At 41.7% G+C, this 13,588-nt stretch overlaps 1 protein-coding gene across 1 annotated transcript in view; it reads left to right on the forward strand.

Moving 5' to 3' along the window:
- The first annotated feature begins 5,336 nt into the window (after nt 1-5,336).
- The window catches only part of nxph4 (neurexophilin 4), a 37,998-nt gene continuing 29,746 nt past the window's right edge, over nt 5,337-13,588 (forward strand). The window contains exon 1 of the mRNA XM_017036982.2: nt 5,337-6,074. Coding sequence (XP_016892471.1) covers nt 6,021-6,074 — 54 coding nt within the window. The 5' untranslated portion in view covers nt 5,337-6,020. The remainder of the gene's footprint in view (nt 6,075-13,588) is intronic.

A 13,588-nucleotide genomic window follows, 5' to 3' on the forward strand; every position in this document is an offset into this window, starting at 1 on the left:
CATTCGGAAGTGATAAAAATTTGACTTCAGTTTTTTTGTTTGTTTGTTTTTTACTTTTTACTACTGCTGAAATTGCTTAAATATTTTCTTCTACTGTAAATACAGTGGGAACATCATAGAATACCACTAGACCAGGCATGGACAATTTATTTTATCATTATGCTTCTGCCTTTTCAATGCAATACCGACGTTTCCCCAATAGATGGCGTAAAAAACTACATGTATTTTATCCTAGTTCGCACAAACTCTCCATCTATATGCTTCTGACCCGGCCCCCCGTTCAATTTTAGGACAGTTGTTACATGTATTTTATCCTAGTTCGCACAAACTCTCCATCTTTCTGCTTCTGACCCGGCCCTCTGTTCAATTTTAGGACAATTGTGGCCCATGAGTCCAAAGGTTAGCCACGCCCGCACTAGACAGTGCCCAGGTACCACTAGTGCTACATGAACCATACCTTGTGAAACACTGTTCTGAAGAATATGAATTCAAATGGAAGCAGACCTTGTGTGGTTGAGGCCAGAAAAATCAACTGAAAAATCAAATCAGTGAGACTTAATTATTGAAAATATGAATTTCCTCCGCGTACCACTAGAGAGTGCTCACGTACCACTGGTGGTACATGAACCACAGTTTGAGAAACACTGATCTAAGGTACAGTCCTGCTTTCTTTCTAAACCCTTTCCGTGAATATTAAGACCAAACAACGTTCCAACTTTTTTCCTCTAAACCTGAATTATTACTTGTTTTAATCTAATCAAAACATCCTGTACTGAACCTTATACCTTATACTGCCCCTCTTCTACTAAATGTACCTCTGTGCAAAATACAATTAAGCAAATGAGATCACATTGGACTGTCCAGTACACTTCTAACGAAGATAAGGAAACAGGCCTCCACGAAGACAATTTACAAAACGGCACGGCGGTCCAGTTTTGCCCAGTTTTCTATTTGTTTTCCTGGTGCTACTGTCCTGTGGATCCCGTCTCCTTCTTTTTCCTCATTTTCCTGTTAATACTGTTTGTTCCTTCCTCCCTTCTCACTCACACTCAGACTGCTGTTCTGCTCGTTGATCTTCTCTGCTACACCTACTGAATTCTTTACAAAAAATTATTTGGGTTTATTATATCTTCAACTTTCAGTGTGTTGATATGGAAACTGGTGAAACTCTTTTGATAATTGTGGGGAACATCAACGTAAACGTGATAAATGCCAACTTACATGCGCTTGGCCGTCGCTCAGGGCACGTCTGCTTGTTCAGCTTCACCACGTGGTTCCTAAAGGAGAGTCGGGAACAGGAGCGTGGCGGCTAAGTGGCACAGAGAAGGGGAGCAGCTGGACGAAATTCACCTGCCACTTCCAATGTGAATCAGAAATTGCTTTCACACCGGCGTCGCGGCTCCAGGAGCAGGGCACAAAAATTAGGGGAAACAGGAGAACAGAGTGTGCTGTGGCCATACAAACCCCAGAGTGTGGACTGGACGGAGGGCCGGGATGGAAACGGGAAATAGTTGCATTCTTTGAGACCTGCTGTGCCGGCTCTGGACGCAGTACGCTAATGACGAAGCAACAACTGTGCCACTCTGATTTGTTTCTGAAAAGACAAAAACACAAACCGGAAAAATGATTTAAAAAATCAGAGCTTCGTTTAGCAGTTCGACTTTGGCAGGAACATCATTCACACGTTTCTGTGAAACTTTTCTGTCATTTTAGATTTAACAAACGTCAGGATGAGTGTGTTTGTAGACTCGGATTCAGTGTTTTTTATTGCAAAGTACTTTTACACCAACTGCGTGATAAATCTTGGTATATTGGTGCATTAGCATTATAGTAATATATTAAGACTATATCAAGATTGAACACAATTAGTGTTGTCAAACAAGAACCATTTTTCATTCATTTCGTTTCAATCATGATTACCGTAATCGTTTTAGATAAATCCACATTTTGTAATGTTCTGTATATTACTGGAAGACAAATAACAGCAGGTCGATGTGTGCGTTTTCAGAACTGTTTTCATCAGTGACCAATCACAATGAAGGAATTATTAACATAAAAACATGTCAAGAAAACACGTAAAAGTAAAACCCAACAAATTTAGTTTCGTAGAGTTGCTGGATTTACTACGATTACTGTGCGTCTTGACCACCGCTTCTAGAACGTTCCGAGTGTTGCTTAGCCAAGTCGTTGTCTTTGACAGTATCAATCAGTCTACTGTGCTTTATAGTCCATTTGACAGTTGGGTCCGTCAGTTTGTGAGTCGTAGACTTACTTCAGTTGGAGGCTGGTCGGACCTACAGCACATGCTGTGGATTGAGGTGGTATTTATACACGAAAAAAGTCTTCCCTGCAACGTGTGCAAATGACATCATCATCAGGTGTATTTCTATTAGAGCAACAACAAGTGGATGGACGGTGGAATGTGAATCTGGAGCTGCTGAGGAGTGTTCATCAGTATCTACAGCCCACAGTTCAGTCTGTCTCCTGTGTTTAATGTGCACTGCATCATAAAGAGAATCAGACTATGGTCAACACACACACACACACACACACACACTGTTAAGCAGCTTTTCTCAAAATGGAAGTGAAAGCATGGGGGAAAAAAGTACCGAAAGTTGAAAAAAAAAAGTTTTTTTTTCGTTAGTCTGATAGGTTAGGTTTGGAGTTCATGTTGCATTTTTTTAAAAAAAAAGTAATTTGAAAAATCTGGTTTGTAACAGTCTGATAGTTTAGGTTTGGAGTTCATTGCCAAATTAGAGAATTTAAGTTTTGTTGCATTTTTTAAAAGATATAAGTAATTTGAAAAATCTGGTTTGTAACTGAAGGCAGAAGGGAATAATAGGGAGTAATAGTTTGTGAGTTCTGAGCCTGAGCTGCAGTACAGTGGCTGCAAATATTGGTGATATACAATGTGTATCACACTTGAGCTGACCCTGAACTATTTTATCCTCACGTCATATCATTTTTTATCCCCTCCCCATGAGAATTCAGTGGCCGTCATGTTCAGGTCTCCTCTCCTTGTAGTGACTGGTTGTCTCACATGGAGGCAGTGCTGTGTCACTATCACTGTGGTGCCGGGATGAACAGATGAACTACCCGGCATCTGCATTTCAAAGGGTGGTAGCAGATTGTTAATGTACAACATATAGAGTGGGTCATTACCACAAAGTGGGCCACTTATCTCCATTCACGACCCGCGACTTCACCGCCTCTGAGAACATCAACAGAATGCTCACTTTTGCAGACGGACTCATCACTGAGTCGGCAGGAACTAAAAGTCTCTCTCAGAGGGGAACAGGTGAGCGTTGTCGTGGCTCCAGTGAAGAAGAAACCGGTGCAATTTTGGTGTTTGATCTTCAGATCTCTATCGTGGGGCGGAGGGCCAAAAGTCTGTTGTTTATATTCACAGGACAGATTAAATCTCGCGCGGCGATTTAGCCCAAGAGGGAACAACGTGGAGCGAGGCTTGTGCAGACGGAAATTGAATTCTCGTGGGTGAGGGAAGGAGAAGAAACAGTTGGCGTACGGAACATGTTCTGCCTATGTATCGCGTTAAGCCACAGTCTGGGGAAACAGATGGGGAACCAGATAGACAGACAGGTACGGAGAGGCGTTGGGGGAAAACAAACAGTCGACCAGCAGGTCGGTCAGTCATCCAGACAGACCCACGTCATTATATAAATATCGTCCTTTTAGGAGTGATGTCTGCCACTCAGAGCTGCGGCTGTAGCTGCTGCTCCGCCAGTGAAAACACAGCACATTAGTTGATGTTATAGATGACACACTTGGGCCGCGGACAGCTGGGCCTGGTCAGCAGGGAGCGCTGTGGGGTCAGTGTGCCCTAATATATCTATGCACCATGAATATTTCAAATGATTATTTGTTGGAGTTCCCACTTCATCACATATTGTCTGCAGTGAGATATTACAGTAACTGATCTACACACATTAGGGCAGAGCTTCTCAAATAGTGGGGCGCACCTCTCTTGAGGTGTCATGGGGAGCGCAAGAGAGGGCTTTCTGTATACTGTCTTTATTCACGCTGGAACGATAAACAACGTCCAGTCACTAGATGGCAGCAGAGCAGGCTTTATTAATCTATTTAATAACATTTGATAATCAGGGGATTGTGTACGAAATGCTGGTGTTAGCAACACATACAGTGATTTGTACAGATAATTTTTTTTTTTTTTTTACGAGAGGCTCAATAGTATTTCAATCCGGGGGAGGGGGGAAAAAATATTTTTTTTACAATAGTATTTCAATCCGGGGGAGGGGGTGTGTGTGAAAAAACTTCTGCCCCACAGGGGGGGCATTGCATTAGTGGAATCAGTGTGGAGTTAATGATAAGGAAGGTAAGCGTTCTTGGTCTGGCTGTGGTCCGACGGTGCCGTACACCTCCACCAATAATGTCACAAGCTCTCAGTTTGAAGTGGTAAAAAGAAATAAAACATAGTCCACTGTTTTGTTTGTTTAATTTGTTTAAACAGCAGCTCTACACCCCTTGAGTTGCATTGTCGCCACCTACTGGGCCATTAGTGAATATACTCGAACCTAGAAAAAATTATTTGTGCTGATGAATGCCTCCTCTCTTCAGCTGCCTTTTCAGGTCATGACTAGTCAGTAGTTTGTGTTTTTGTAAGAAACAAACTATACATTCATCATTGCTTTAATCCTGAAATTATTATTTTTTAGTGGCGCTTGGGCGTGGATGGATGGATGGATTATTATTTTTTATTTTGTATGCTTTATTAGTGTGAGTGTTGTGATTCTTTGGACACTTGAATATTCAAAAACTTGAGATTAATTTCTAGATTTGTGTGTATATTACTTTCCTCCTGCAGTGAATATAGGGTCAGTCAAAAAGGGGTCAGACAGACATCATGTCCAGTGTGTCAGAGAGCTGAGTTTTGTCTTCGTATTTTGATCTATAAGAGCCGTGTTCATGATTTTCGGGCCTAAATAAAAGTTTCAACATCAACTTCTAAACCGAATTGAATAATAAACTGTTCTTTTTATCAAAGCTCGGCAACAGTTTAGATCTACTGTAGCTCCTTCTGATGTTTTTCCCTTTTTTAAACACTGAAAGGACAAATTTCTGTAGCTCCTTCTGATGTTTTTCTCTTTTTTAAACACTGAAAGGACAAATTTGAACAGAGTTTGGTTTGTTGAATTAAATGTCAAATTAAAACAAACATGGGGCTTTGTCTTGGATAGAGTCGTTTTTGATATATCTGCTGCTCTTAAGAGGTACATTGAAAATGTACGTGGGAAATTAAATGGAGAATTACAGAGAATTTTATTTAACTTTTATTTAGCATGTCTCACATTGGACTGTTGTGTGTTTACGAAATACTTTTAATGATGAATCATCAATATAAAGAAGCTTTTATTCAGCAGACCAACAGAGTGAGTGTTTGACCTCTCCTAACCCAGTCATCTAACCATAATCCGGGGAACAAACACCCAGCCTGTAGTTGTGGTCACCGTGGTTGTCCATAAACCAGAGCTTCCGCGCGCCATGACGCGCGCACAGAGAGTGGGAGTGGGGAAAGTGAAGGAGGGCGGGCGAGAGGGTGAGAACAAAATCTCTGTTCTCCAAACCCACCAGTCACTGTCCTAAAACAGGAGAAGATCATCATCATCTGCAGCAGCAGCAGCGTGAGCCTCTCTCTCTCTCTCTCTGTGTGTCTCTCTCTTCGCCCCTACCTCCACCTCCACCTCCTTCCAAACTCAGACGTCCAGCGTGAGCGCAGCCAAACACCATGGATGAAACAGCTCACGAGGCGGAGCGGAGAAACTGAAGCCGGCGCTTAAAGTTTCACCTGCTGAATAGAACTACTCTGAGCGAAGGGCAAGTCGCACAACTTTCACGAGCCTTCTTCTCCATTTTCGGCCACTTGGTGATCCAAACTTGTCGCCCCGTCTCTTGGGATTTGCCTGGATTCCGCGCCGTGTCTTTTTATGTTGAACCGGGGAGACGCGTAGGTTTCTGGGTGGTCCGCTATCAAGGAAGGTGTCATGCAGGTGCTCGCTTGGACCACGCTGCTCCTCTGCCAGTGGATCCTGCGGAGGGTGAGTGGAGATTTCATTTTAAAAACATAGAAAAGAAAAGAAAAAAAAGTTTAAATGAACGAAAAGACGTGATTTGTTTCTTTTTGGTGCGCTTTTCCTAAGATCCGCTCAGCTGGATCAAAGTGGTGAACAGATCCAGGAACAGATCGTTGAAGTTTGATTTTAATATTTTTACCTTTTTTTTTTTTTACGTTTTTCACGGATTAAAACACCACCAGATTGATGGATTTCTGCAAAGTCACACAAACGCTTCACTTTTGCTTTATCGCCAAAACGCACAAATGATCACTCGTCTCCCATTAGCTCTGACTTAAGCGGACCTCTCCTTATCTATTATCTTTTTGCGCTCCCAGCAACTTCTTTTAATTTTTCTTCAGAAGTCGAACACGCCCGCGGCTCCTGCTCTTATCTCGGCATCAATATGGCACAGACTTGGTGCGCAATCAGTTCTCCTGCTGCAGCTGCCGGTGTCTTCTGCTTAAACCACTCATTCTAAGTTGTTTGCACATCACATCGGTGTTTTTGTTCCAGTTTTTTCCTCCCCCCCGCTCACTGACAATAATAATAATTTCTTCCTGCTACAGTACGAGAACACAATACAGCTCTATATATACAGTACCATAGAACAGCACACAATGCAACAGAATTGTATGGACGGCTGCCTGTCCCAGCAGATACACAGCATCCGCCGCCCGCCCTGTGTTTCTTTGGCCTCGGCCTGAAATAAAAGAGAATAAAAACATGACCTTTCACCATGTTCCCCATCACCTCCTCCTTCTTCACCTCTGACACCATCATTTTCCTCCTCCTCTTCCCCTATCTCCGTCCTCCTCTGTCTGCTCCTCTTCCATAATGGATAACTTTACCCCAACTGGTTTTCATTATACACCAACAGTATCTACAGCTGTGGAAGAAGAAGGGGGGAAAAAACAGCTGACATTGGTAGAATACGCTGCTATTTTTACACAGTTAAATACATAATTAGCCTCCTGGTGTAAAAGCAGTCTTAATAGTGGAGGACTTTGCTTTAACAACAAGATGTTAACGCGTTAAGGCTCGGAAAAAAAAAAAACGAGGCTAAAGCTGTAGGGTGGATGAGTGAGGAGTTTCACTGACCTAACCTAAGATTTTTTTTTGGCTTTTATATTTTCCTCAAATGCAAAATAACAATAATTTAAATGACTGACAAAACGGATTGAAGAGGCATCCAGGCCGCACTTTAGCATCTCCGGTAGCCTATAACAAACCGTTACACTCCACACCTCTGCTTCATCGGTGTGTTGGTAAAACCAATGGTTTGACCGTTGGTGTCCGGTTATTTGTCCATTTTCTGGACGATGGTCGCATCTGTCGTTCATGTTATTGACTTATTTTGGCATCTTTCCAGATCGTCGTTAGCTTGATGGGCGAACTATTGAAGACGGGGCATGTGTCCTCGTGAAGAAAAGAAGGAGGGGGTTATAAATCTGAGAGAAGGGGAAAGGAGAGGAGCGGTCTGAGCAGGAGGAAGGAGGGGATGTAACATTAACCTTCTCTCTAACTTAATTTCTGGCTCTCAATGAACCAAACCCCCCCTCGGTGGTCATTTGGAGTCATTTAGAGGCCTGTTAAAGTACATGTGTAAGAGTGTAAGTGAGCGTTGCGATAGAAGACGCAGGAGATACGTTTAGAACAAATTGAGAAATATTATATTATCCAAAAAGGAATTTTTTTTTCCCCCCAAAGACTCAGTTATGAAAATGTAATGTTTATTTTTATCCAATATTTTGGGAATAAATAAAAAAAAATCTTTCCTGTTGACATATATAGAAACATATACATATATTTTCCTTGTTATCTGGAACTGCTGCGTTAACTCTTCCAACAATATCTATATCATCGTCACTACGAGGGGAACAAACGGGTGTGTGGAAGACGACTTTACTGTTTTTATGCTCCCGTCGAGAACAATAGCATTAGCCGACATCTCCACCTGACAAAATCCTCTTATTTCCCCCCATAAAACAAGTAGCCTTACAGCCCCGGGGATATCAGGAGAGCTGCTGTAATTTCTTTCTATTTATCGTCCCACTTCTTTAGCAATCACGTCTGTGATATTCTGATTTTTTTTTTTAATTCTCTACAGTCTGCATGTCCCACATGCACGAAAAACTCAAATGCTGTTTGTTTCCCTGTTGCATTTGCGCAATTGTTTTCTACTACTTTGTACAATTGTTGGTTTAAAAATACCAGCAGGTCATCTGTGGTTTTTTTTTTATGCCTTCTGTTCATCCGTCTGACTGTCGGTCTGTGTGAACATCATCTAAACCGTCAAACGGCCCACTTTCACCAGGCGGGAGGCCCTTCCTTAATCTGTGTAATCTGTGCAAATGATATTCTCTCCGTACGCAAACAGATTAGATATGTAATCTGTTGAATCATGACGACAGAGGCAATCACATTACCGCCACATCCTCCGCTTCTGAAATTGTTCCCACAGATCAAAGTGTTCCCTAACTGAGAAAATGGAACAGATGAATAAAGTGATTCAGAAATTCTAACCTGGTTTTCGTAAGGTTAGGCAACAATCCGTTTTTATCCCCTTCAGTAGCCCCGTGCCCCACTTTTGACGAGGCATTAGCAAAAAAGAAAAATAATAATCCATCACTTAATAGTTAACACCAGGCTTGGTGTTAGCCTGGAGGAGAGGAGAATTGGATTTAAATATGTGAAGATGTCACCTGAAATACTAAGGATGTGTTGACTCGTTGGCATCGTTGTCCAGGTTTGTCCAAGATTCACGTGTTCTTTAAGGCAGAGAGGTGAACGTGTGCATCATGAGCTCTGATTTTTAACACTCATTTTGTTTTTCCTTCGAAGGCCAGCCTCCTTTTAGGTGTCAAAAATACGAGGCTCGCGGGCCCGGATGTAGGCCGCCAGATAAAGACCTTAAATGGATGCTGTTTTGCTTTCCTTGACTCGGTGTGTGTGTTGTGGTTTGTGGCCATTATGTGTAAATAGGCTGTCATCTCCATGGCAACGCTGCAATGACAGTACTTTTGTCATTTGTTTGCTTTTTCAGTTGTTGTGTTGTTTTTTTTTTAACTTTACCAGCAGGTGACGCCCAGGTCGAATCCCTGAGGTCAAAAATGGAAATAGGATTTGATTTGATTTGAGAAGGTACTCTGTGTTCTTTTGGATAAAAAAAAGGGACATTTTGTTTTGAATATGGCTGAGTTATGTCTTGACCGGTTGCAGTAAATTGACCTTAATGTGGTGTCCATGTGCGTGACCACCACCTGTGACCCCTGGACCTTGACAAACGTCTTTGTGGATATTTAAGATTTGTCTTGGATGTGTTTGTAACTGGACTACAACTGAACCGCCTGAAAATGTGCAGTACATTCTCGAAAATAGTGTTGGAGCACAGGTGGCGCTGCTGCTGCTCTCTCCGTTTGTGTCTGGCTAATTATTTCCCTGTAGGGTTCAACTGTCCATGTGGAATATGCAGATGTTAAAGGTCCTGAAGCTGCGTGAGAGAAGAACCCGCTCTCACAGAGTCATTTTTCATATCAAGATTTTAATTCCATTACTGATGCATTACTGCTGTTGTCATTGATTTTTTTATTTATTTATTTTTGGCTTTCGGCAAAATTCTGGCTTAGCTAACGTAACCCCAGCTTTGCTTCGGTTTTCATAAATTGTTCTTTGCACTGTTTGATATCAGGAAGTGCCTCACTGTTTGTGGTACATTTAGTGCCCGTATGCATATGTAGCATCTACTGTAGCGTATCGTCCTCAGCTCGCTCTGTTTACAGCTCCAGCGACTGCTAATGCCGACTCTTAAACACACAGACTTGGTTAAATACAGTGGATCCATGTAGTCCCGTTCCTTTCCTGCTCTTAAATACGAGTGTAAATGGGCTTTACACCGGACGCAGGTTTCACTGTAGAGGAACGTGACGATATGTTAAGGGTGGAAACGGAAATGGACTTTTCACCTCCAGCAGGCCTCTTAAAAATAAACGTGCCAGACACATTACCACATTGACTTTCATCCATCCAGTCTGGAGCTGAACAGATGTGTCTCACCTTTGAAAGCTGACACCCAGCTTTTTCAGCCGGATAGGAAATGACCTGAAGAAGTAACTGGTCAGTGAAATATGGGCATCCCGGTCTGATATACAAATGTCCCGTTTTAATAGACAGATCTCTGGTGATTCTGTAAAAAGATTATTCTGTATCTTACATATTAAAACCAGTTTCATTAGCAGCATGTCACCGTTGTAAGCCTCCAAAATTGGGATCCAGTTACATCTAATGGGAAAATGAAACATTTGTCATGTAATAAGTCTGAAAAACACTGGTCGGTTTACGGAATTATACCAATCATTGCTGCACTCGATAACTCGTTTTTGTTCTGTTCACAGGGAAATTGAGTGTTTTCAAAGTAGCACATGAGATAATTAAAGTATTTCGCAACAGGAACAGAAACACTTAAAACGCTTTGATTAGGTGGTGAGTCCACTGGAAGGTACCATCTAAAACGCTTTGATTAAAAAAAATACTGATAGGAACAATGTTGAAAAATAAGGTACGTGGAGTATGATCTGTATGTGTGGGTATATATTTACACAAAGGGACGGAGGCTTCAGTAGTCTGTGCACATCATGTATGAACTGTTGAGATTGACCATCAAGTTGAACCTTGGAAACTGATCAATAATGTAAACACGACTGAAATCTGTCAAAGAGTTGTTGAGGTGTCTCTGCCTAGACTTTCACTCACTTCATGTCTTTAATCACAGTTACCACAGCAGGAGAAGTCAACTGGTCAATTCATGTTTATGTCTGGGAGAGGGGGTCTGAGGTAGTGGGGTATAAGGATGATTCCAAGGACCCCCAAAAAATATTAATTTCCTATAATATTACTGTAAATTGTTGCTTTGAGATATTTCTTGTAGTGAGTATCAGTACTGCATTATATAGTAAATTCTGCACCGTTTGAAGAAGGGGGCACATACTGTATTTCCATGGGGCCCAGAATTCCTAGCAGTGCCCCCTCCTGGCTGAAACGGAAACCAAGTGAACAGGATTTAATAGTTGATTTGAAATATAATCAGTTCCATCCATCCATTTTTATCTGCTTATCCGTTACCGGGTCGCGGGGGCAGCAGTCTCCATGACCACCACCCAAATCACTCTGCACCGTACCAACCCCCCTGAACCTTCCTGCAGGTGGTGAGTCCACTGGAAGGTACCAACCGCCCTAACTGGGATTCAGTCTTGCCCAGGAGGTGAACCCTGGGGTTCCACACCAATGACAGAGACATTGACTCTGGGCCAAAGTGCCAAAATATAATCAGTTGAAATTTGTCTTTATTTGTTGTTTAGATTCCCGCTCCTGCTTTACATATTTTCTAGAAAGTTTGATTTTACCACTTTAACAATCATTTAGTCTAATTGTCTCTAACAATCAAATAAATAAGTCTATTTATCCCAAGTCCTGCTCAGCCAAAACCAAAGTAAATAACTTGAGTAAGTTAAAGACAACACATACTCCGTGTGGACACAGTCACGGATGACAGACAGTAATGACGTTTCTAACACTCACGACATTCTTGTTCAGCTGGACATATACTAAATTTGTCCATATAACCAGTGTCCAAATATCTCCGTTTTATTTTGAAAGGACTCGGTTGTAAAAGCCAGATGGTCAGTTTTAATTTAATTGCAAATAACACAGTCAAGTGGCTGGAGCTTTCTCATTCAGAGAGATCAAATCTGCCTTTACTGGCTCCGTGTTGTTGAAACCGCTCACGTTAATATAATCAGTACACATTACAGTTGCTGCGTGGTGACAGTATTTTGAAGCCAAGTTTGTTTCATCATAGGGTGCATTAAATGTCTTTTGTTAAGTGAAAAAGACAGAATGTTCTTTCGACGATAATGAGACTTTGCTTTGTGTAAAAGTTGTCACTTTTAACTCATTTTCACCTTTTCTGTACGGATCATGAATATGTAAACGTTACACAAGCTGCTCCACTAAGACAGAAAAACAAAAAACCAGCAAGAGAGTCTTGTAGGTGGACTTTAGCAACATCTAGTGGTCGCAATACAAAGATTTTTGGGGTTAAATCCCCAATTTTTTTAAGCCAGACTTTATTCGTAAATTCAGTGTTTTTGTCGGACGTTGGACCGCTCACCAGCCTATGGTCACTTTTGTCCGATCCTAGACCAAGTCCGTCAGAGACACTTGTCATCATTCCCTAAAGCAGTGGGAGACAGATGTGCTTTGTCTCATTTGATCTGATAGCCAAACCTCAAAAACGGACAACCCTTTTGAATCACACTTGTCATCATTCCCTAAAGCAGTGGTTCTTATTTACTTTCTGTCATGCCCCCTCTTGAGGACAGAAATTTTATATACGCCCTCCACCCCCATCCGACCCACACCCCTACGAATTATAATACTATTGAGAACCTGATGACATGTATATTCTTATCTGTACAAACCACTGTATGAGTTGCTGCCCCCTAGTGACTGGAGGCTTGTTATTATCCAAGCATTACAGCAGTGGTACAGTTTTGTCCAGTGTGCCATATTTACGCCCCCCCACCACCTCACCGTGCCCCACTATTTGAGAAGCTCTGTCGTAAAGTAAGGTTGTGGGCGGGTGTCAGAGACATTTCTGCACGTTTCCCAGAATTCTAAAATGATGGAATTGACTTCTTGCGGAAGTCTTCCAATTGAGATATGCTGTGAAATATGTTTGATGTTTTTCTTAAAAAGTGTAATTTTGAAATTTGGTTTAGCAATTTTTCGACTTGGTAAAGTGTAATCAAGATACTTTAAATTAACAGTACCTAACATCAACTGAGCACAAATTAATTTCACTGTGTTTGACCTCAGCCTCGTCTTAGTAACTCTGCATGTTTTTTTATAGCAATAAAATATTATTAGCAATATCTGAAAATAAAGTTAATTGCATTACTCTGTCTGTGAAAAACAAAATATTTTTGGACGTCGACAGGCGAATGACTTGACTGTGCACATTAAGCCCATCCAGGTAATATTGTGTTGAACTGAATGTAACACAGAAGCTCGGTCCACTATAGCATTGTTTCCCAAAGACTGGGTCGCGACCCTCAGGTGGTTCGCAATAGTTTGTTTTTTGGGGTCGTCTCACATCTTGTTTCCCAGAAGTTCACGAATAAGGTCTATTGTCTTGGGTCGTGAAGGTTTGTGACTTTTAAAATATGGGTCCCCAGAAAAAAAAGTTTGGGAAACACCGGACTACAGTATGTTTTCACTGTGACCATTAAATGGGAAATTAGTTTTTAATCGTTAAAATGTTATAACAAATCACCATGGCGGGAGAAGTTTACCTCATTACCTTACTGGGCATCAGTGGTGCAGCACGTCCAGGTGAGCACTTCCTGAGTAATCATTAGCACAAGCACAAAACAGTGCTGACAGGTTTTTGGAGGAGTTAGCTGTACAGGAGCAGTGAAAACAGGGTTAGCAGGAGAGAG

Source organism: Cynoglossus semilaevis, chromosome 11, assembly GCF_000523025.1.
Source record: "Cynoglossus semilaevis isolate Cse_v1.0 chromosome 11, Cse_v1.0, whole genome shotgun sequence".
NCBI lineage: Eukaryota > Metazoa > Chordata > Actinopteri > Pleuronectiformes > Cynoglossidae > Cynoglossus > Cynoglossus semilaevis.